The 21,937-nt window shown below is 40.3% G+C and overlaps 1 protein-coding gene and 1 long non-coding RNA gene across 7 annotated transcripts in view; one reads left to right on the top strand and one right to left on the bottom strand.

The window, feature by feature from the left end:
* LOC107993806 (protein groucho-like) overlaps positions 1-21,937 on the top strand; it is a 116,448-nt gene that overhangs the window by 67,672 nt on the left and 26,839 nt on the right. For all 6 annotated transcript variants that reach the window (XM_062076903.1, XM_017050429.3, XM_062076904.1 and 3 more), the window contains 3 exons: positions 7,504-7,641; positions 13,302-13,578; positions 21,843-21,868. In XM_062076903.1, coding sequence (XP_061932887.1) covers positions 7,504-7,641; positions 13,302-13,578; positions 21,843-21,868 — 441 coding nt within the window. The remainder of the gene's footprint in view (positions 1-7,503; positions 7,642-13,301; positions 13,579-21,842; positions 21,869-21,937) is intronic.
* LOC133666360 (uncharacterized) lies at positions 11,105-15,837 on the bottom strand. The gene is made up of 2 exons (XR_009830452.1): positions 15,511-15,837; positions 11,105-13,643 (listed from the first exon to the last, which is right to left on the bottom strand). It is a non-coding gene; the product is annotated as an uncharacterized LOC133666360 (long non-coding RNA).

The raw sequence follows: 21,937 nt of genomic DNA, 5'->3' as shown, positions 1-21,937 counted from the left end.
GTTGAATTTACACGACCATTTTCTTTGTGTGTTTACGTAAAATTTAAAATGTAATCCCGGCAAAGGTGGAAATATTTTACTTGAGTGTATCCTGGCCCGTGGGAATAACGAATTTCGTTAAACGTAAACATTTGAGCGAGCGATTCCGATTTTAATAACTATTTTAGAACGGATACAACGCACAAGACTAGATTGATGAACAGTTTATTCCAAATTAAAATTTATTTATGTCGTATACAAACGCCAAAGCGAGTTTACTCTCCCTCTTCCTTTAAATAATTATATTTTACCGAAAATCTTTTCTTTTCAGAAGAGAAAGAAAAAAATTTCCTTGGATTAGAATTGTAATAATTTTATATATATATATATATATATCGAGGAATCATCCGTTTTATTAAAAGGCGCGACGAGCAGAGAGTATTCAAATAAATTTACGCCGGCAACTACTATTTCTGTACGTGGTTTACGAAGTTCGACGTTACGCGTCGGCTGATTCCAACGCAAACAGTTGTATACCACCTTAGATTTTTGTTATCATCACCTTTGTAGCAACGTCCACGCGTGTTTGTTTTACGAAAGCAATAACAAACAATGGTTCATCGCGGAACGAAACTTTGTCCGAGCTCGGGCGAAAAGAACATGGGCCAAACAAAATATCAAGGTGTATGTATATATATATATGTATATATTTCATGTCGCACAATGTCTCGTTTGATTATTTTTCCACGGAAAATGCTTTGATAATTTAATAATACTTTTGATACAACTGCTTTTGGACTCACTCGAAATTAATAAATATTGTTGTACGCGTATTCGTTGGATACCTTCGATGAATCGATTCGAAAGACTAAAATAAACTCGTTGTGGCTTATATTTAATATATTGTGAATGTTATAATTTTAACAATGAGCATAAATTATTTATAATCTAACGAATAAGACCGAACAATTTCTTATTTTGTATTTACTTCTGTATTTTTCGAAGAAGTTTTCGCGAATGTATTATCATTTTATTCCTCTTGGTTTTGCATCGATGCAAAAAAAAAAAGAAAATAAAAGTTAAAAGTTAAAAGTTCTTTATGGAAACGTCACAGTTTAATTCGAAACATTCGAGAATAAAGGATCCTATTTATAATCCACGCGGTTGCTTTCACGTGGGCTATAATGAGGCGCAATTTCGAGGCGTGGGAGGTCGTAAAGAACACGCTAGTTACGGATAAACTGTTTATCGAAGACAATAATAGAGCACTTTTCGATGATAAAAAGCTGAGGAAATACGAGGAGAAGCTTTTGCTATAAAATAATAAAGTACACGAGTAAGTTTTATTCTCGCGATTTATCAGATGATGTTTGTTCGATGAGGTAATTTTAACTCTAATTTTATACTTGAAAAAGTTTTTCATGTTATTCTAAAATCATTGGAAATTTCTTTCATTTTTCTCAAACGAAAGAGGATAAAAAGAGGATTTTAATTTTAATTTTCCTTTTTTCAAACACGTTATGATATTATTACCCTTTCGTGTACATAAGTCCTCCATTAAATTAAAAGTATTTTGAAACATTAAACGCGAAATTTAATAATAATAATCTTCGTGATATTACGTACATTAATAGATCGTCCTATCGACTAATTTAAAATCAAAAATTAATTAACGATCCACAATGTGAAACAAAAATATCCAATTTTTCTTCATCATCCAACCCCCGAATCCATCTTTCCTTTCTTCGATTTCCGATTCATTACACAATCTTCCCTGATAAATGGTCGAAAATTAAACAAAAAAAGAAAAATCCAATTTTCTTTTTTCTTCTTCTCAACTTCTCACGACTCATCCCCTTCAAAACTTCATCTCGAAAACGAAAATCGGGATATCGCTCGATATCATCGCATCCAGATCCGTCTTTTTCTCCTTCTTATCATCGGGATTACTCGCAGGAACGCAGGTATTAGATTATCGGCTGTATATCGAGATATATCGGTTGTGTAGGCGGGATGGAAGGGGAGTATTCGGTTCACGTCACCGTTTTACCGGCGAAGAATTTTATCGGCGGCACTTTGTCGCTTTGCGTTTTCATCCCGTGAATGTTGCTGCCAGCTTTCGCCAGACGGGTGTTTGTTGTGCGTGTGTTGGATTCCAAGAAACGCTTATTTCACGTGGCGTACGACGGAGATCCGTGTCGACGCGGAAATGCGGAGTGCAGCCACTTTTCCCAAAGCTTCTTGAGGGTTTCGCGATATTACGAGCAGCCTCTTTCTTGTCTCCACGAATTTGTTATTCAATCGATGACGAAATAAATATTTTATACGAGCGTACATATATCAAATGGGAAAAAATTTTTCCTCTAATTCGATTCATTGATTAATAATATTGTAAAGTGTTTCACTTTTTTTTCTTTTTTATTTTTGTATAATACGGAAATACATCTTGTGTACTTGTCGCAGGATTAAACATTCTTGATATTAAAGACTTTTTTGACGCACCAATCTACAAAAAATAAAATAAAATAAGATTTAAAAAGTCATGGAGCATAATCAAGAATATCGGAAAAGCGAGTTGAAAGAAATTTGACTTTCGTCGAGCGTACTCTAGTAGCATCGGAGGAGTATTCGTTGGTGGCAATCTCTCGAGCGGAAGCGGATAGAGTGTCTTTTGCAGCGGAAAAAAAGGGGGACACGTAGCCAGTCAGAGACTGGCAATCTTCTTGGTCCAATTTGGCCTCGGCAGGGAGGGAAAAAAATTCATTCCGGACAAGGTTTTCATCTCTGCCGTGTGAAATCCGGGACAATGAGCGCCGCTACCAGCGCCAAAACTCTCTCCCCCCCCCCCCACCCCCTCCTCTCCGTTCAGACCAACCCTCTATTTCCACCTTTTATTCCTTTTCACCCTTTTCTTCGCGCGCTGACTAAAGCATCCGAGCCATTCATTATTTCCTTGGTTACCTCTTCAACCGGAGAAAACTTCTTGGCAACGCAATTACGCCTTGTACGTCTCCCTCCATCTTGTCTCGCCTCTCGCGCGATTTTTCCATTCCTTTCCTTCTCGCGAGGGGGAGGAGGATTCTTTCAACCCCCCCGCTGCTTGATTATGCGCCGTGAAATTGTATCAACGCGGTCGAAATTAACGCGAAACTTCTCGTTGCACCCTTTGTGACCACCACCCGCACAGCGGGGATTTAAAAGGCGAATTTTGCGCGCCACGAACTCGGGAGAACAATACAATTTGAAGAAGCTTTTGCGGAAAGGTTGGGTATTCTTTGTTTTATTGTTCGTGCAAAGTGATTTTCAATAGGGACAGGGATGACGATTGGGGATAAATGAAAGATTGGTGGTGCTTTGCGATGCTTGAAGAAAGTTTATGCAAATTATTTCGTTGGAATTGTTGAGCGAAATTCATTATTGAATGGAGTGGAATTATGTATATCTCTCGTGGTAACGAATTTTGTGTTGAAGAAACGTGAAGAAAGAGTGAGAGGAAAATTTGATAAGTGGATTTTTGTTGATTTTTTTTCTTTTTTTTTTTTTTTTTGCTTATTGTTTTATTGTTTCATAGTAATGCAAGTGCTTTGATGTTTCATAGTTAAGAGGAATAAAGAAAATGAGATTATAAGTTTTTCTCTGAGTAAATTTATGGGGAAAAATTGGTAACGTGGATTTTTCTAGTTTTATATATTTTAAAGTTAAAGAAAAAATTGACAGAATGATTCAAAGTTCGATTTTAAAGTTAATTTTTATGTAAAAATTAAAATGTGTAAATCTTATATAATGTTTAAATCAAAATTTACGAATTATATTTCAGTTTTATATAAATTTTTTTTTTATTCTTTTTTATTAGATCATTAGGAAGGATACTATTTATCTTTAAATAATGGATTATGAGAATTAATTAAATTATTATGAGATTAAATATTAATTTACTTCAAAAATATCTGATTTTATAGGAAAAAAACTTCGATACAAGGCTAGCTGATTAACATTGCAACTTGCAAACAGCTAGCTGAAATCTACATTTGCATAACTAAAAATAAGTTTTAGAACGATAAGAGGAACAAGTTTTTTTTACATAATTCATTTTAAGCAAAAAAATAAAATAAATTCCTTAAACATTTTAATTTTATAATATATATATATACATAAATCTTAAAAAATCTAATCTTTTTCATCGACGAGCGATGAGCAATATTTGAAAAAAAATTATCGTCTCTTTAATTCTTACGTGCAATCACGTACAATATTTTACACAATAAACATAAAAAGAAATTGAACATAAAATTCAATCTTCGTTTGAAAACAAAATGGATATAAAAAAAACTCGCCCATTTTATCCGTCTCTAATAATTTTACCCGAGATATCTTGTCAACAACTTCTCATGACGCGAGCAACAACAAGTTTCAATCTGTCCAACAGATTTTCGATTCCCCAAAAATTCGCATAGCGATAATAAAAAATATTCAGTCCCTTTCATCGCCCCATACGTAAGTGCCCCTCGGACAAGGTGTTAAAGAGGAATTATTTCCCCTCCAAAAAAAAAGAAAAAAAACAATGGAAATCGCAACATCGTGTTTCCGCAGCTCATTCCCCCCTCACACGTTATAATTAGCGGCACTAATGACTAGCGTCGAGAAGGGCGACGGGTAATTAAAACAACTCCCGCTTCCTCCTCCTTTCCGCTCGTTCGTCGGCTCCCCTCCCCTCCCCTCGAGAGAGTAGGAAGAGAGGGAGAGAGAGGGAAACTTGCCAAGAATTTTAGTGGCCGCGCGATATTTCAATTAGCATCCGAGGCTCGTTTAAGCGGCGGTGAAAACGGACGCTGGCAGCCCGCGATGCTCGTGTTTTCCCGCTGCTGCTTGACACCCAGGGGGTGCGTGGGAGGGAGCGTGAAAATGGAGGAGATGAGAGGAGGAGGAAGGATGGCCGTGTTTACCGAGACGGGTTTATACAGTCTCGTGTCCAAACTCGGTGGACAACCAGTTTCGCCTTCCTGTTACGCGCACGCATGCCTTCGTCTTGCGAGAAGACACGGGCGAAGAGGGGAGGATCGTCGAGATATTTATTTTCCAATCCTGTTTGGCCGAGGGACAAGTATAATCGAGGAATTCCCGGGAGTAATTTTGTATATTCAATTGTGTGCATATTTCATCTTGGTTTTATTATTATTTTTAGGGGAATAATTGTCGAGATTTTGGGAATCGAGGATTGTAGAGATTGTGAAGAATTCTTGTGAAATATATAAGATTGACAATTAAAAGTTATCGTACGTGACTCTGTGACGATTTTAATGAAAAGATAATCGTTCAGAAAATATGAAGTTGAAACGCAGGGAGGGAATACATCGAATAAGATATTCTTTGTTGTTATCGATTGGTGTTTTACTTTATGCGGTTATTATAACGGTTTATTAGAATTTCTTTGGAACGCACGCACGTATTGCACGGTGTTATTAATTCGAATCTTTGATGTTTCAAAAGATGGATTATAAAGAATATTCTTTTATCAATTTAATCTTTATATGATACAATTCTTTCGATTGTTATTTCTATGTGTCGCATAATTCTTTATTACTTTATGGATGCAATTATTGTACACGTTATTTTATTATTATATTATATACATCAAGAGATAACATTGATCGGCTCAGAACTCTCTAAATTCCACAATTCCGTGCAACGATCATAAACTCGTTTTAAATTTTCCACTTCTCAATTAACATCTTCGCCATCGATTAAAATCGATTTACGTCGCGTCGTCGAAATTAACCCACGCGATCTCTTTACAAACGTTAGCGCGATTAAATACACGCACTAATCGAATTATTATTCCCAATTATGCGGCGGCTTCGTTAAAGTTGAAACCAATTAAAATTCGAGTCCGATCAAACGCAATCTCCTCCGTGCAAAATTTAAATTTAGCGTTCAACGATGAAGAAACAACGCGAACCTCGAATTAGAAACTTTATGTAAATTTTCGAAAAAAAATAGCTCAATTTTCAAGCATAATTTTCATATATTCGCATTTGCATTTTAACGAACCTCTGAAAAATAAACCTTCTTTTCCTTCTTAATCACATAAAAATACATTTCTGATAAATCTGTCGTTCCCGTTACAACTGACTCACCCAGTATATACAAATTTCTTCACTTGTCACCCTATATCTAATTGATCCTATTACAACGCACGTCTAAACGAGTTGACAATCAAGGATGAAGAAGGGCTCGCCAGTTTTGCCCGGAACACTTGACGGTTTTCCGGTGTACCGCCGCGACACATGACTTTTCCAGCTCGTCGACCGACCTTAATTTCCGGCCAAAGTGATGGCAGATACAGGTAATGCCCGTCGGCATCAGTCGAGACGAAAATTGAGCCAGGAAGAAGGAGAGGGAGAGAGAGAGGAAGCTACCGCCGATTCAGCGTGGATTTAATTTAATCCCCATCAGTCTGTTCTGGCCTCGGGGTGTCGTAAACACCCTCGACCAAATATGGCACACCTGCTCTACTCGTTCTTCCCTCGCAAGGGGTGGCGTTAAGCCAACCCTTACCTTACCTAACGTTCCCCAGCGGTCTCTCTTTGTCATAATAATATAATTTCACAAAATCGTTCTTCCGTAAATTTTTTAGCATTTATCAATGCTGCGAAGAAATATATATATATATATCAAACGTGACGGGAATATCGGGCGGGTATTCGGTATTTTATAAATATCAGGATATCCATTTATACGTTTTATTTGTCATAAATTATTCATTTGTACTGGAATATTCAGTATTATCGTTGTAATATTATCATTCATTATTATTATTTGTATTATTCAATAATATTTACTGCATTATTCATTTATCGTAATTTTGTAGCGTGCCGTTTAAATTTCGAGGGTATCTCGTAATTATGAAACATTTATTAAACGGCACGATGAATGCAAATCCCTTTCCCAAAACCGGGCCGGCCGATCTATCCAAAATTATCTATAAAGAAACGAGGAATGATAATGATGCTAAAAAAAAGAATAAAGAGAAAAAAGAATTTCGCGGTTGCAGAGAACCGCGAATGTTTGTTGCGACGAAATAGGAATTTCCAGAATCTGTATTTAATTCCCCTCCCCATCCCTCGAATATATTCCCCGTGAATACACGCTGTCACGCGAACGAGAGATAATAACAGTCAATTACCTATACGCGTGTCGCTGGATTGACGCGTGAACCGCGATATAAATCACGCGCGCACAGGCCGACGATTCGAGCTAAACGATCAATCGAGAAAGCCTGTGGACTCAATAAAACTCGAATTAAGTAATGCACGATCACGAGCCGGGGGAGTGTCACGGTTGATGATTGATACCCCGGTTCTCGGACGTAGAACATAGAAAAGAAAAGAGGGAGAGGGAGAGTGAGGGGAAAGGACAATCGTTATCCTCCCGTAGTTGAATTAAGAGCCAGGAGCACGGTTGGCCGATCAACCCGTTGAAAACGGTTTACCCTTTAATAAGGATCGTTCTCCTTTCTGCTTTCAGACAGAGATAGCGAAGAGGTTAAACGCCATAATTGCTCAGATCCTGCCATTTCTCTCGCAGGAACACCAACAACAAGTCGCTACTGCTGTTGACAGAGCCAAACAAGTGACCATGACCGAGCTCAACGCCATTATCGGGGTGAGTGCACGCCAATGGAAGATAAATTACCCGCTGCGATGAACGCGCGCGTGTGTGTGCGGATGGCGAGTGCGCACGTGCGTGTATCGTCGTTTATGTGGAGTTTAATCGGACACGAGAAAATTTCAGGAGGGAGAGACATGGGAATTTCGAATGAAACCGACGAAGGGGTGTTCATTGCTGGGAGCAATAATGAGATCTGTTTATTAATATTGTAGGCGTTTGATGATTTTGACGAAAAACTTGCGAATTTGTTAATTTTTACTTTAATACGGATTAAGCGGTATATACGTCGTTTTGCATGTATCGTTTCTATCGTTAATTCGTTCGCAATTTAATATTAACGAGTATTACTTCGATTTCAGAATTACGTACGTCGATCAATCGCGTGAAAATAAAATTGTGAAGAGCAATGTTTGAAAATTGTGACGTCGAAGATTATCAATACGGTGAAGTTGTAAAAAAAATTTTATATTTCTGGAATTTCGATCTCTCATTTTCTTCACCTCGCTCACCTTTTATTTTTTCTCGAGTGGATAGAAACGGTAAATGCGTAAAGGTGTAAATAATTAAATAGAAGATTAAATACTCGATTAATTGCATTATGATAATTGTAGGTAACGATCGATGTTGAAAGAGGGGAGGGGCGCATTCGTGCGACGCATATGAAAATACAAAGCGCCGAGCCGATCATTTTCATGTTTCCCATTCGATACCGATTAAACTTACAAACAGTCGCGTTCGCATACACAACTCGTGTAACTCGCCCGTTTGTATTTACCGGCTGGAAACTATCCACCGACATTACTATATCGAGCAGTTGATACCCGCAAATTAAATATTAAACGTAGCCGATGACACGAAAAACAAACATCATCGAAACAATCGAAATTTCTCGCGGCCGATCGAGATTGAAACGATCCCGTCGCCTTTCTAATGCGAAAATCAATTTCCACATCAGGCCGGCAATCGATACGCCACCACCATTCGATTTGTGGATAGAGTGTTATTTATTTATTTATTTATTTTTTGCTGCCTTTTATTTGGTTTTTTTTAACGCTATATATAGGCTTCGTTACTTTCACGGGCGGATACAAATTTCTAAATTAAAAAACGATCGAAATTTGTCGCGAACGAGACAATTATCGTGTCGTACCGAATAACGGTAGTGGCTCGATTTCTAATTTTAAACATTGACCAACAACACCAATTGTGTGTATTGAAAAATTTATCTTAAAAAACTGCCTACCCTATGAATCGACCGCGAATCTCTCATCCTGATTAATTTCTTCCGAGGAGTCGAGGCGGGATAAGTCTCGTGAACGGACACCTCTCGTGCGAGTAAAAGTTGGGCGGAAGGCCGCAAATCCGCTCGGGGGTTAAATTTACGCGAGCTCGTTTCCGCCAGGGGCTCGTTTCGTCGCGTGGAATACGGATACCGCGGCAGGGAGGAGGAGGAGGAGGGTGAGGGTCCTGCGATTCGGTCCCGCGAATGAGAACCCCTGGCCGCACGCCGGCGATGGGAGGAGGAAGCCGAGGTGCACGCTCGAGGAATCCGAAAGCGGACGGATGGATACGATCCTGGCGAATCCCGAATCCTCCTCAATATTGCTCGAGCACTCAATTTCCTCCCTATTAAGCCGCCGGCTTCCCTCTCCCCGCCCCACCTTCTGCCCACGTCTTTCCCTCCCCGTTTCACCACCCGTCCCCGTCCAGATAGATAGATAGATAGATAGGACGCGGCAACAACCCCTTTTCTCTTCCTCTCTTCGCTCGTCTTCCACAACCCTTCTCGCCCCCTCGAATCTTATCCCCGAGTCTTCCTGCCGGATAGGTTATAGTGTTACGGCGCACGAGCACCGACTAATCAGCATTCCTGCTACCCAACCGCCTTCCAACCACCCCTTCGTCGATTTTCCCTCTCTCTCTCTCATTCTCGTTTAAGTTCGACCATAGAAATTTCCACGGATCCGCGGCGTTGTCGGGCTACGTGCGGCAAATCCTTAGCGAAATCCTTCGGATTCTGCGCTTTAAATCGCCCTGCTTATCTCGTTTTTCCTCGTTTTCTTTGTTCTTGGTTAGATTCTCTTTGGATGGATAGATGGTATTTTGTCCATTTTTTTGTTTGCGCCACTTGTTCGTTCATCGACGCTCGTTCGAGTCTTTTCTCGGGGAATCGATGGGATTTGGATATTACTTTCGTAAACGTTAATCCGTGAGATTATATTTGGAACGATAATTGGATTTATCGCTTTTCTTTTCTTTCTTACGATGAATTATATATATATATATATATGGCAAATACTTGTTTCCTGCTTTGATAATAAATTTCACACCTCGAGTGATTTATCAATTTTCATCCAAATCATATCGTATTTGTTCGAAGGGAGGAGATCCTTATCGACGTTCTATGACTTTTATCAACTACAAAATGTAATCGCCTCTTCATCGAATCAACACTTGTCCGTTATCTCGACATTGTATTTACAGATGAAAATGTTGTGGAAACGTTCGATATCGCGAACGATTTCATCGTCAATTACCCTCTATCGATCGATATATATTTTTAATATCTTCGTTATTTAATGGAAAATCAATCATAATTGCTTTTTTTCGCCTAGAATCCTACAGTTATATTCTTTTTCTATATAATTATACGCTTATCCCGAAAGAAATAATTTCTTGAAAAAACTGTTTTTTGTAAACAAGATAGCACATACATATATATAAATATTGATTTTATACTTTGGTTTTGATCACGGATAACGGAAATATCTTATATATACATTAGTTTCCTTCAGAGTTTTATTGAATATTTTTCAAAGAAGAATCGAATTCTTAATTCGAACACTTTTCAAGAGATTTTCGGTTTGAAAATCGATCGGAAGCGAGAGAAAATGGTATCTGTTTATAAAGTTAGAAGGCGCAGACGATGCTGCTGCTGACGTTCATAATCCCGTGAAGGAAGGAGCCGGGCCAAAAAGATGCTTTTCAAGCGTCAACGATGTGTGATACAGAAAGAAGAAGAAAAAGAAGAAGAAGAAGAAGAAGGTTAAGACGATCCCTTTGGATCTTTTAACGGCACTATCTTCACGGGTGGTTGAGTCAGCAAGCATCAACGACACCGGTGAAAACTGCTGAGAACAAGGCTCGCGCCTTGGTGGATGCAGGTGCCGCAAGAAGGCTCGCGCGAAGATGAAGGGGTTCGTAATGACTTCCTCTTTTGCCGCCACTCACAAAAGAAGACCCACCGCGTTCGGCGCGCAAAAATTCCAGATTGAAATAACTCCGCTTTGCCGGCTTTAACTCTTTCGCCGAGGTAAATTGACTTCGGGACGAAAGAAGGAGAGGTAAACCGGCAATAATTTTTCGTTTAAACGTTTCCATGAACCCGAGGGTTGGGCCCTGTTCCGCGGCGCAGCGCGAAAGCGTTAACAAAACGAGAATGAAATGTCGAACGTGATTAAAAGTTTTCCCAGCTTTTGTATTTTTTATAAAAAAAAAATAATGCCTCCGAATTGTATAATAATTGTACAAAATTTTATAGCAGGTTACAATCTCAAAGAAACTTCTAAACCGTGAATCATATTCGTAGGAATTGGCGTTTCGTTTATATTTTATTATCGCACACGTCGTTTCGATAATACGCATAATAAAACAATCGAAACCCAAGTTAAAAATCGAGTTAATCTCGATAACAATACGAGATTAAGTATCGATAAGAGTTATTAAGCTCGTCGTCCCCTTCAAAAAAAACACACTACAGTACTACACACTAGAGTTTTCTCCTGGAAAACTCCAATCTTTCCACGTGGAGCCATTAGACGGAGTCCATGCCGCAAATGATCTTCTCAACGCGAATGGGCCAGGACGGGGAATGCGACAGCATCCCGAGATCAGGATTATCGTATTTACCCGAGAATGGCTCGGAAACGTTTACGTTCGCCTTTCTTTTCGCCCTCTCTTTCTTTCGTGTTTTGCGGGCTGGCTCAGACAGTCTCTCTTATTATATCGTTAAACCATTTAATTATCTCGGCAAACTACTCCCCAGGAATATTCGGCCCTGCCTTAACGAGTGTACACGGTTTGCCAGAGGGGTGGTGGATGGGTGATGGCGCGCTTTTCCTACTTTCGAGTCTCCTTCCCTCCTTCCTTTCTCCTTCTTCTTCTTCTTCTTCTTCTTCCATCCACCCTCTTCGAACCTCTTAAGCGTTAAAACGGCGCGGCGTGGCCTCTACAATTTGTCTGAAACTCAACCGACACCCCCTCCCCCGACTAACGAGGAAACTACCGGCGCGAGGGAGGAGGGAAGGTACGTTTATGACCGAAACTTTTCCCCTCCCGCCACTTCTCTATCCCTTTCTTCCTCTTCGTGGTTTGGCGGAAAGGCCGCAAATAAAGTCGCCGCCCGCCACTTGTTTCGTGCTTTCGGGATTTACCAGTCGGCCTCTCCTCCGGTTCTCCACCGGTTCGCGGAGGGGAAATCCGGGGGTTATTTAAACGGGACCCGCGGATGGAAGTTTGCCACCGTGATTCGTGTACCCCCTCTCTCTGGAAACTTGTGTCCCCCGGCACGGTAACGAGAGGGCTCCTGGGGAAAATTAAATTACGATCGATGACTGCAACGTTTTTTCTCTCTTTTCTTCCTTTCTTCCGCCTGGCCTTCGAAGGGGTGGGAACAGGTGTTTAGATCGATTTGTCGCGCGATTTCGAACGGAGAATTGTGGAATGGAAGGATTCGTTTCTTTTTCTCCCCCCCTTTTCTTTCTTTCTCTTTCTGTTTTTCTTCCTATCTCGGATATCGCGATATCGAACGAAACGATATACTTGTTGGAGGATTTTACGTTTTTTCCACGATAAAAAATAGTTAACGGAGGCGCGTTTCATCAGTGTTCGATAATTCCATCGATTCGAATCTAATCTCGGGGCCACTCGTCAGGATCGGCATGTCATCGGTTGTTGTTGTTGTTCAAAGATTAGATTTCTGGATTGGGAACGTTTATCCGGAAGAAATCTCGATACACTTGTCGATTATATCGATTTAATCACATGTTGAAACGTAGAAAAAAACTTTACAACGATTAATCATTGACGATTTTATAAACTTGTCGTAAATATTTTCTACGAATTGAAAGTGATTGATCGATTTTATTATAACATTTTATTTTTATTCTTCTTTCTTTTTCTTTCTTTCTTTCTTTCTTTCTTTTTTTTTTCCTTTTTTCTCAACGTTTTCAATAAATAAGACGATAAAAACTTCTCACAAAAGTATCAATAAATACTCGTTTGATATATTATACATTTCTATTACACGCACTCTTCCAATCTTATCTCCTATCATTTTAATTTTATCTCTCTTTCGAACGATAAATAATTTTAATTGGCTCACCTTGGAATATCCATTTCATCCTCCTATGATAAAAAAATAAAATCGATTTCGTTTACAATTATTAACTTGTTAATCCGTCTTTTTATAATTTCAATAAAATTATCATTTTTAACAACTGCTCAAAATAAATGCAAAAAAAAAACATTTCAAGAGAGAGAGAGAGAAAGGAAGGAAGAGAAATGTCGTAGTCATATTTTTATCTGACAGAAGGGAGAGGAAACGATGCTCTTTCGAGGTGATAAAAGTCGAAAACTTTCCTGATCCGTTACAGCAACAAAGGCCAGACCTGCCAAGGCTTCTTCAGCAGGTGCACGCCCAACAACTACCACCTGGCGCCGCGATGGGCCCGCATCCAGGTATACCTGGCCTTCCCGGGCTCGGCCCTGGCGCTGGTCTTCCCGTTCCTACGTCAGCCTCCGCAGCACTTCTCGGATTAGGTATTCCGCCGGGTGCCGCAGCAACCGCTGGTGGCACAGCTGCTCATCCCCTTTCCATGCTGACCAAGCCGGACATCCATCGTCAAGCGGACGATTTAAAGCACAACGGAGGTAAGCGTTTCGTTCACTTCTTTTCGGAAATTGGTCGTGTATCGTCGGGGATTAATAAAGTCAATCTCTAAATGAAGGTACGTAAAGGACTCGAAGAGAAAGAATTTAAAGAAAAGGAGGAAAGGGGGAAAGAGTAAAAAAAAACTTTTATCAAAATTTTCGAAATTGAATAAATAATTGCTTTTGGTAATAATGGTAATCTATATGATATAATTATATAAATTATATAAATTCTCGTAAGACGTAAAACGTGTTTTTGATTTAACCGTGTAATTAGTATGATACATGGTTTACATTCCATTCGAAGCAGGAAATAATAGAGTAAAAAGTCAGAAGATCAATGTTTTTGCACGTTGTTGCACCATCATGCTTCACAAGTGATAGATGTATCCTTAATTAAGCGTATACCTCATTAAGACCCGTGAAATTGCAATTGCTTTTTTATATCGTTTAGCTGTACGTAGCCGGTGTGTGGATAATTATAAGCGTTTTAAGCAACAAGAAAAGGAAAAGGATAAGAAATTAATCGAGGTGTGTTGTTGTATACCAAACGAAACCAATCAGTCGATAAATCTAACTCCTATTTATTATATATTTCCACTATCCCTCCGCTATGGAATTATATAATGTCTCGATATCGAAGGTATTTAATAACTCGGACCCATCTGAAAGTCTAATCATTCGGATTGAACGGATAGACTTTATTATTCCATTCGTTCTACGTACGCTCGAAAACGAAAAAAGAAGGGGGGAAAAAAAAGAGAGAAAAAAAGGAAAAAGAAAAAAAAAAGGATAAATAATTCTCTAGATTGCATGACCTATCCCATAAAACTGTTTCGCAACGGTTACAAAGAACAATCAACTGCCTGACAATAATCAGCCGTTAGTCAAGTTTCCTTCGTCAGCTTCTCCACCACTACGCCCAGTATGAATTGAATTTTTCCTCGCCACGCGACTATTACGCGAGAAACAAACAGAGATCGATAATGAATGTTTTCCAAGATGATACATTATCAACGTAATTTATTACTTTTTAACCGCGGTTAAAAGAAAAAGAAAAACAAAATTATTCGTAATAAGATCCTCACGAGATAAATTATAATGTTTTTTTATTTTTCTCTCGCTTATAGATCCATCTATATATCTTAAAACTAATATCGCCAATTCTCGACTTTGTTTTCGACTCGAACAAGCGTGAAACCAGCGTAAAAAAAAAAAAAAAAAATGGCACCTGTTCGCCAAGACTCTCTGGACGAGAAGAAAACCGAGCACGATCGCGTTGTCGGGCAAATGGGCGAGGGGGAGGGATTCGATTTACAAAAGCCGCTGACCTCCGGTGTCTCGCTTTCGTTTTCGCGCGGTCAGCATCTTTTGTCCCCCGACGAATATTTTGCGTATCGAACGCCAAGTTGCAACCGAGTTTCGAAGAAATAACGCCCGTTCGGTCGATCGTGTTTCTTTTGCAATCCGGCCCCTTGTTTTTCTACCTGTTCCTCTTATCTCCGGCTTCTTATGGGAAGCGTTTGCAACCGGATCCTCATGAGACGATTCTCGCTTTGCATTCCGTTCGATTGCTCCACGAGCGGGCAAACGAGGCTGTTCTCCGAGTTATAAAAGGGGGCAAAGTTTCGAAACCGCGGATTCAATAACCGCTTGTGCCAATAATAATCAAGATTCTCTCGGGCCGTTATATTTTTCTTTCCAGGAAAAAAATAAAAATTCCAAGTTTCGAATATAAATCGGTCTTTTTTAAACGATAAATTTTTTATTTTCTACCGAGTGGGAGAGTACCTTGGATAATTAATAACAAGGATGAGCAATTTTCGAAGAAGGATATTTCTTTTTCTCGAATTTTAACTTTGAAACTTTTTAAACTTCGAAACTACATACATATATATATACATCGTTCAGGTTATTGAATCGGTGACCCACCTTTGTTCGGTCAATAACTTCGTCCCGTGACATTTATTTTCCAAAGTATTATTCATCAAGTGTGTTCACTTCCTATCTCGAACGTGTAAATTCATACGACTGACTCGGCAAGCAAAAGGCTAAACTTGTTTAACATACACACGTACATATTTAACTTAGCGCACGATATACCAACCACAATGTAACTTTTACACACCTCTCATTGTTTATCGAAATACGATGAATTCTACTTACTATCTACTTAAAGAGAAAATTATAGTATCAATCTCCGATAACCGAGATATCAAACGAATTAATAACTCATCGAAATTCGATTGCGTTTGTCAAGAAAATTGATAGTGTGCGCTGTAAGGGTGAAACGCAAGGTAGTCGCGTAAGGGAGATGACGACAATGGAAAGGCGAGAATGGCGGCGCCTTATAGACCGGCGTGTGACACAGAGGAGGAGGAGGAGGGGGAGGAGAGGATATTTCAAGCGGGCCGCAATAGAACGGTGACGCAAACGATCGTGCTTAAGCCTGAAACTCGCGGAACCCTCGATCTTGACCTCGAAGATCCACTTGTGCAGGCGGCGCGTCCTCGTCTCTCTCTCCTTGGGACGACACACGAGTGCAAGAACGTTCGCACTTAGGACCCATGTAGCGCTGACAAAGTCGCGAGGGCTTCAAGTGACTCTCCCATCTCGCTCGCGCACACTCTCGTAAACACACCACCAACACACACGTGCTCGCGCGCTCGTACGTGCAAAGCCTCTGCTTCCCATCCCTTATGTTTCGTCGAACCTCCTCTTCCTCTGTGTGTATGTGTGTGTATATCTCTCTTGCTCGCGCGTTGTGCATGGTCGTCTCTCAGAAGAGCACTCAGAATCTCCTCTTGACACGAGAGTACTTCCGACTCTTCCCCTCTTTCGTTCCATCCACCTTTAGATGGCTCTTCTAAACCTTCGCGCCCCTCAGTCTGTTCCTCTCATCTCCTCCCAACCCCTTTCCCTTCTTGCTCACTCTATTTCTCTTTCTCTTCCCCTCCACTCTTCCCGAGTAGTTGCCGTGCTCGCGCAATATCTCCAGCTACACTCTCGCCTAACTATGTTACCGAGTATAACCCTCTCCCTCCTCCTTTTCCGGCCAGTTGTTCCACGTTGTTGTTTCGCGTTTTCTTGAGCGTTGGTCGGCTAATGAAATACCGGCCGATCCCTTCGCTTCCGCGAGAGTTTGCACCGCGATCTTCTTTCACCAGGATCCTCGGAGTAGAAGCCAATCCCCTGTTTGAAAATTGCGCCGCACAGTGATCGACCCGCCATAATCGTCGCAACGTGTAGCGTAACGACGTCTTCGTTTAATTTCCGGACTCGTCTCGAGCTCTCCATCTTCCCTTTATTTTCTTCTTCCTTCTCTGGTGCTCGTTTCTTCTTTTTTTTGTGCGTTGAACTCGAGCGGAAACGGTGCACGCTTAATGGAGTCGCAGTTTGCTCGCCGACCGTGAAAATGGAGATTCTTTGGCTCGAAAGGTTTTCTGTTTAGAGAAGATCCTCTCTTCTTCCCGATGCAAGAAAATGAAACAATAAGACGCCCGTTGAATCGTTCCACCACGCGTTGCCACGTTCTTTCGACATCTGAAATCACTGTCGCGCCTTTTCCACCCCCATCGACACCCTTTCGAAACGTCACGAGAGCAAGGAACCGTAATGGGCCACTATTTCTGTCGCGGCAACTGAAACTTCTTCCCTCCTTTCCGGAACATTGCCCCCGAGCGAATTGTTTCCAGCAGGGCCGTTATCGTTTCACCCACCTTCCGTCCATTTTCTCGCTCCTACCTCATCTTTCCCGTCGTTCCCTCCTTCCGAGTCTTTCCACCGAGTTGCCCCGATTCTCTCTCCCCCTCCCCCGACTCTGGTAGCAATAGTAGTAGTAGTAGTAGTGATATCTGCCCATTCATCCGATTCTTCTTGCCCGCTCGCTCGCGAAACGATTTACCAGAACGCGGGTAGAAGACCTCTTTCACAGACGATTAGAAACCGGTATCGCTCGCATTACCATTTCATCGCGGAGATACTTGGGCGAGTAATGGTCTCCCGGAGAAAGAGAGAGAGATCGTGTAGCCTTTTCGAGTACGTAATTCATCTCGTAATTCGTATCCGGATATCGTCCTCCCTTTTATCGTTTCTTTTTCTTCTCCTTTTTTACGATTCGACGTCCAAACGGACGAGTTTAAGTTTAAGAGATTTAAGGATCGTTAAAATCGATTACATTGCGTAGAATGTTAATACAGGGTATTTCTTCGTCGAGTCGAGAGAGATTCGAAATTTCCAACGTCCGTTCTATAAATAAATAAATAAAAGGAAGGGTAGAAACCGATCGAATTTCCGAAATCGCCTGCCAACTTCGCACCGATACCCGCCCCTCTCCGACGCGCTGCAATTTTCCCGCTCTCTTCCCAATGGCGTCGCCAAAAGTGGACGCGCGCGCCATCTCGGGGACGCCCCCTCGAAGCCTCGTTCGTTTTTACCAAAGAATCACTCGCGCTGTTTTCCGCGTGCAAGAAACAGAAGGAGGGAAAGGAGAAGAAAAGGGTGAAAGAGGCGAGGCAGTCGAGTGTCCTCTCGCCTCGAAAATCCGGACGGAGTGGAACAGGACGAAGGAAGGTGGGGAGGATGCACGACAGTCTGAGAGCGTCGTCGTCGAAAATGCTCTTTCGTTTTTGCTCCTCCTCTGCTCTCCTCGCCCCCTTGCTCGACAGAGAGATGAAGAAAGAGAGAAGAGCCAAGTTGGATGCGGTCCACGGGCCAGAAAATTCACGACCCCTTTTCCGTTCGCGCTCCACCACCCCCGACACAACTCGGTAATGGCCACGAGGGGTGGATCCGCGCGCAAACGGCTTCTCCTTAATTTGCCCGACCGTAAAACACACGACGGAGTCGACCCTCGCGGATACGTTTTATCGGCGTGCAAGAACCCGCGCGAGTGACGTCTTGCTCTCTCGACTCAGAGAGAGAAAGAGAGAAGGGGGAGGGATTACTTTATCCGTACAAGTGGCGCGGGGGGTTCGCCTCCCTCCGGAAACTTTATGGCGTCGGGTTTTTCCGTTTGCCTGCTCCTCGTCCCCGCGTCTCTCAGTTCCTTTGTCGGGAGAATGGTATATATCCAGTCGGGGTTATTTCTTGTCGCTCTCGCGACGATACCGCCGGCCGTTTAAGCGGTGCTCCCGGCGGTATATAACGTTAATTCGTTCTTTGACCGTGTTTTGTCGCGGTGGTTGTCTCGTCCCACGCACTAGGTGTTTTCGTGAATTTGTTGTCGCGCCTTTCGACCGGCTGCCTGCCAGCGTACGTTTTTCGAAAAATGAAATCCTCCCTTGGACGATTAATTTTAACGCCTGGACGGAAGAGTGATTTCTCGCGCGAGGATAAATGAAGAGTAACAAGAGAGATTTGGAGAATAGTTTTGATTTTCCGCCATTGGGAACGATCGTAAATTATACAGGAAATTAATCGCGAATGGATCGTTGAAGTTTCTTTGTACTCGAGTCGGAATTCAATTTTCTCGTCGATTGAAAAATAATAGGAATTATTTAATGAACCGTTAATTTTTCGATATCGTATCGAAGAAACTGGTGGTATATATATTTCTACGGATTTTGATTACACGTGGTTGGATTAAGCAAGAACGATTAAAATATGGCGCGAGCGTTAGTTTAGCAGAAGGTAGAAAGCGCGGTTGCAAGATATGCTGCAAGAAAAATAAAGGCATAACTGATGTAAGCGCTTAATGGTAAAAGTCGCAGAAAAGGCCAGCAAACGTGTTGTTACATACACGTTTAGACGTTTGAAAGATTGACCAGATCGATTAGATGGATTAGATAGCAAAGTTGGCAAAACAGGAATTAATGATCGGTGTTTGTGCAAAAATAAAAGCACCGAGTAGAGATTTCTGCAATCAATGCGCGTGAAGTAACATCAAATTTATGTTTCTCAAAATTACAATTACAAAGAGTTCAATAAGAAAGTGGAATACCGGTTATAATATACATTGGCTGATTTCAAGTTCTTAACGATTATCATTGACCGTAGAATCACTGTAATCATTCAACATCCAACACTCGATGTATCATTAGTATGATGAGCATAGAAATAACAAATGTTTAAAAAAAGAAAGTTTTTCTCTATTTATACTCTTTCGTATAGTATTTTTAGATACATTTAACGAGAGAAATCTTACTTGTGAATAACTTATATTATTATTGCATGAAAATATATTTTTGATGATTAACTAGAGATAATTTTGAATAAATTAGAAATGAGCTCAACGTGCGAGGATCTGAAGGACTTTCTATCTGAAAAATAAATATATCAAAATTCTAATTCTTCTTCTTCTTCGAAAACTCTCCTCGAGTCACAAAGTCATCGAAATTCCACGTTATTCAATGCTTGGCACATTTTTTTTTATATTTTATCAAACATCTACTATCGTCTATTAACGCATCAATAAAAAAAAAAGTAAAAGATAAAGATACGCGAAAAACTTGCGACCGTGGTTAACCGTGGTTCGAGAAATCGAGAAACGGCTCGTTGTCTGATGTGTATCCTTGTCGTAGGATGGGTGTAACAAGAGGCGAAGGATAGTATCGTTAAGGTATTTCCCGACGAGACAAAGTATATCCACGAAAAATATAAAGAGAAAAGATGAAGAGAAGGAAGGTTTGGGGGAAGAAATCGAGCGAGGGCAAACTATGAAGAAGGCTTCTCGAGGACAAAGCCTCTCCCTTTCTTTCTCTCTCTTGTACTGGATCGACCTCTTCTTCCTCCTCATCCTCGACATCCCTTCTCGGAAATTCTCGAAGAGAGGAGCCAAGCCTACCTTCTCTCTTTCGTTCTGCCACCTTTTTCCTTTTATCTCGCGGGAAAAGATTCTACCGGCATAGTGCCGAGTTGGTTCCGCAATAATCATGGAAAAACATGGCGAAGGTTCAATTTTCCGGGAAATACGACGGTCTTGAACGGGCAGAGAACGATGCTTGGAGTGTCTTCTTGAGGAGAGGAGTGTGGGATCGGAACGAATGTTCTCTCGAGAAACATTCTCAAGTACGATAATTAATTTTTAAAAGCTGTTTCAGATCTGTTAAATGCTCGACTAACAGTTATTAAACGTATTAAATATATTTGGAAAATCGATGAAATTTTGTTTTCGAGGAACGATACTTATAATATTTTTTAAAACGATTTGTTAACGACGAAACGATTATTTAGTGAATTGTTTCCTTGTTTACGTGTTTATGGTTATATATTGTTCGTATCTAGGAATCTTATCAAATTTTTTTTAAAAAAATTACGAAGAATTCCCGTATAAGGATCATTACTTAGAATCACACGAAAAATAGAAAATATTCATTCGAGTTTTTCACCCGCGGTCTTCAATTATGTAAAATATCACGCGTCGTTTCGAGCGCAAAATGGTATTTTATATCGGAGAAAAATGTGAAATGATTGCCACTATTCGGAAAAAATTTATTTCGCATCATTTCTCGTAATTAATGTTTCTCCCGATAATTGGCCAATTTTGCGCGATCGAATGCAGGCTAATAATATGGTTTAACGACATTATTTTTAACGATTATTAAAAGGTTATTTTCTTTTTTTTTTTTTTCTTTTTCTATCTTTAATACGAGGATAATATTTATCGTTGTTTCGAGGTGGCAAGGAGGCGAGACTAAATATGATATCTGTGCGTTAAATGAGTTGTTCAGCTTGAGAGGAAATAGTAGTATGAGACGATGCTTGCTCGACACGTTCTTGATTAAATGCTTCGTGACGCTGTTCACTGCGTTTAATATGGATTCCTCGAACAGCTTCTTCTCGGGGGAATAGTTAAGGCGCACCATATTTCATGATAAAATGTTTATTCGCTCGACGGTTATTTCTTAAGTCTCGTGTTTCGATGAAGTTTAACGCAAAGTTTGTAAACTATATAACATTTTATCGATATATAGGAAATGCTGTGATGCTCTTTAAATTTCCTAATTATTAGTCGGGATCGTATAATATCGCTTTTTCAGATAAATTGCAAATATCTTCGTGGTAAAAAAATATTGTTCGAACTTTTTGAACGTTTTTCATAAAATTTTAAAAATGTTCATTAACAACGAATTCAATATTAATAGATTAGGATTAAATTAATTAGACTATAAAAAGTATTATTGTTAAGTTATTAATCAAAACTTAGTTATAGTTTCTCCTTGTTTAAATAAATTATACATCGGAAAAGATCAAATCGAAAAAAGAATTGAGAATAAATCATTGGTCCAGGCACTAACTGTGTGTATCCGTTTCATATGTTGCAGGTCTTAATCCGGCCGAGGAGAGGCATGTGAGTATCAAACAATTTAGTCGATAGAGAAACGGTGCAATCGCGGTTCAGCCAATGGGCAATCGATAA

The sequence above is a fragment of the Apis cerana genome, linkage group LG6 (assembly GCF_029169275.1).
Source record: "Apis cerana isolate GH-2021 linkage group LG6, AcerK_1.0, whole genome shotgun sequence".
Taxonomy (NCBI): Eukaryota; Metazoa; Arthropoda; class Insecta; order Hymenoptera; family Apidae; genus Apis; species Apis cerana.
Note: the sequence above shows the minus strand (reverse complement) of the source record. Positions and strands in the feature narration are given on the sequence as shown.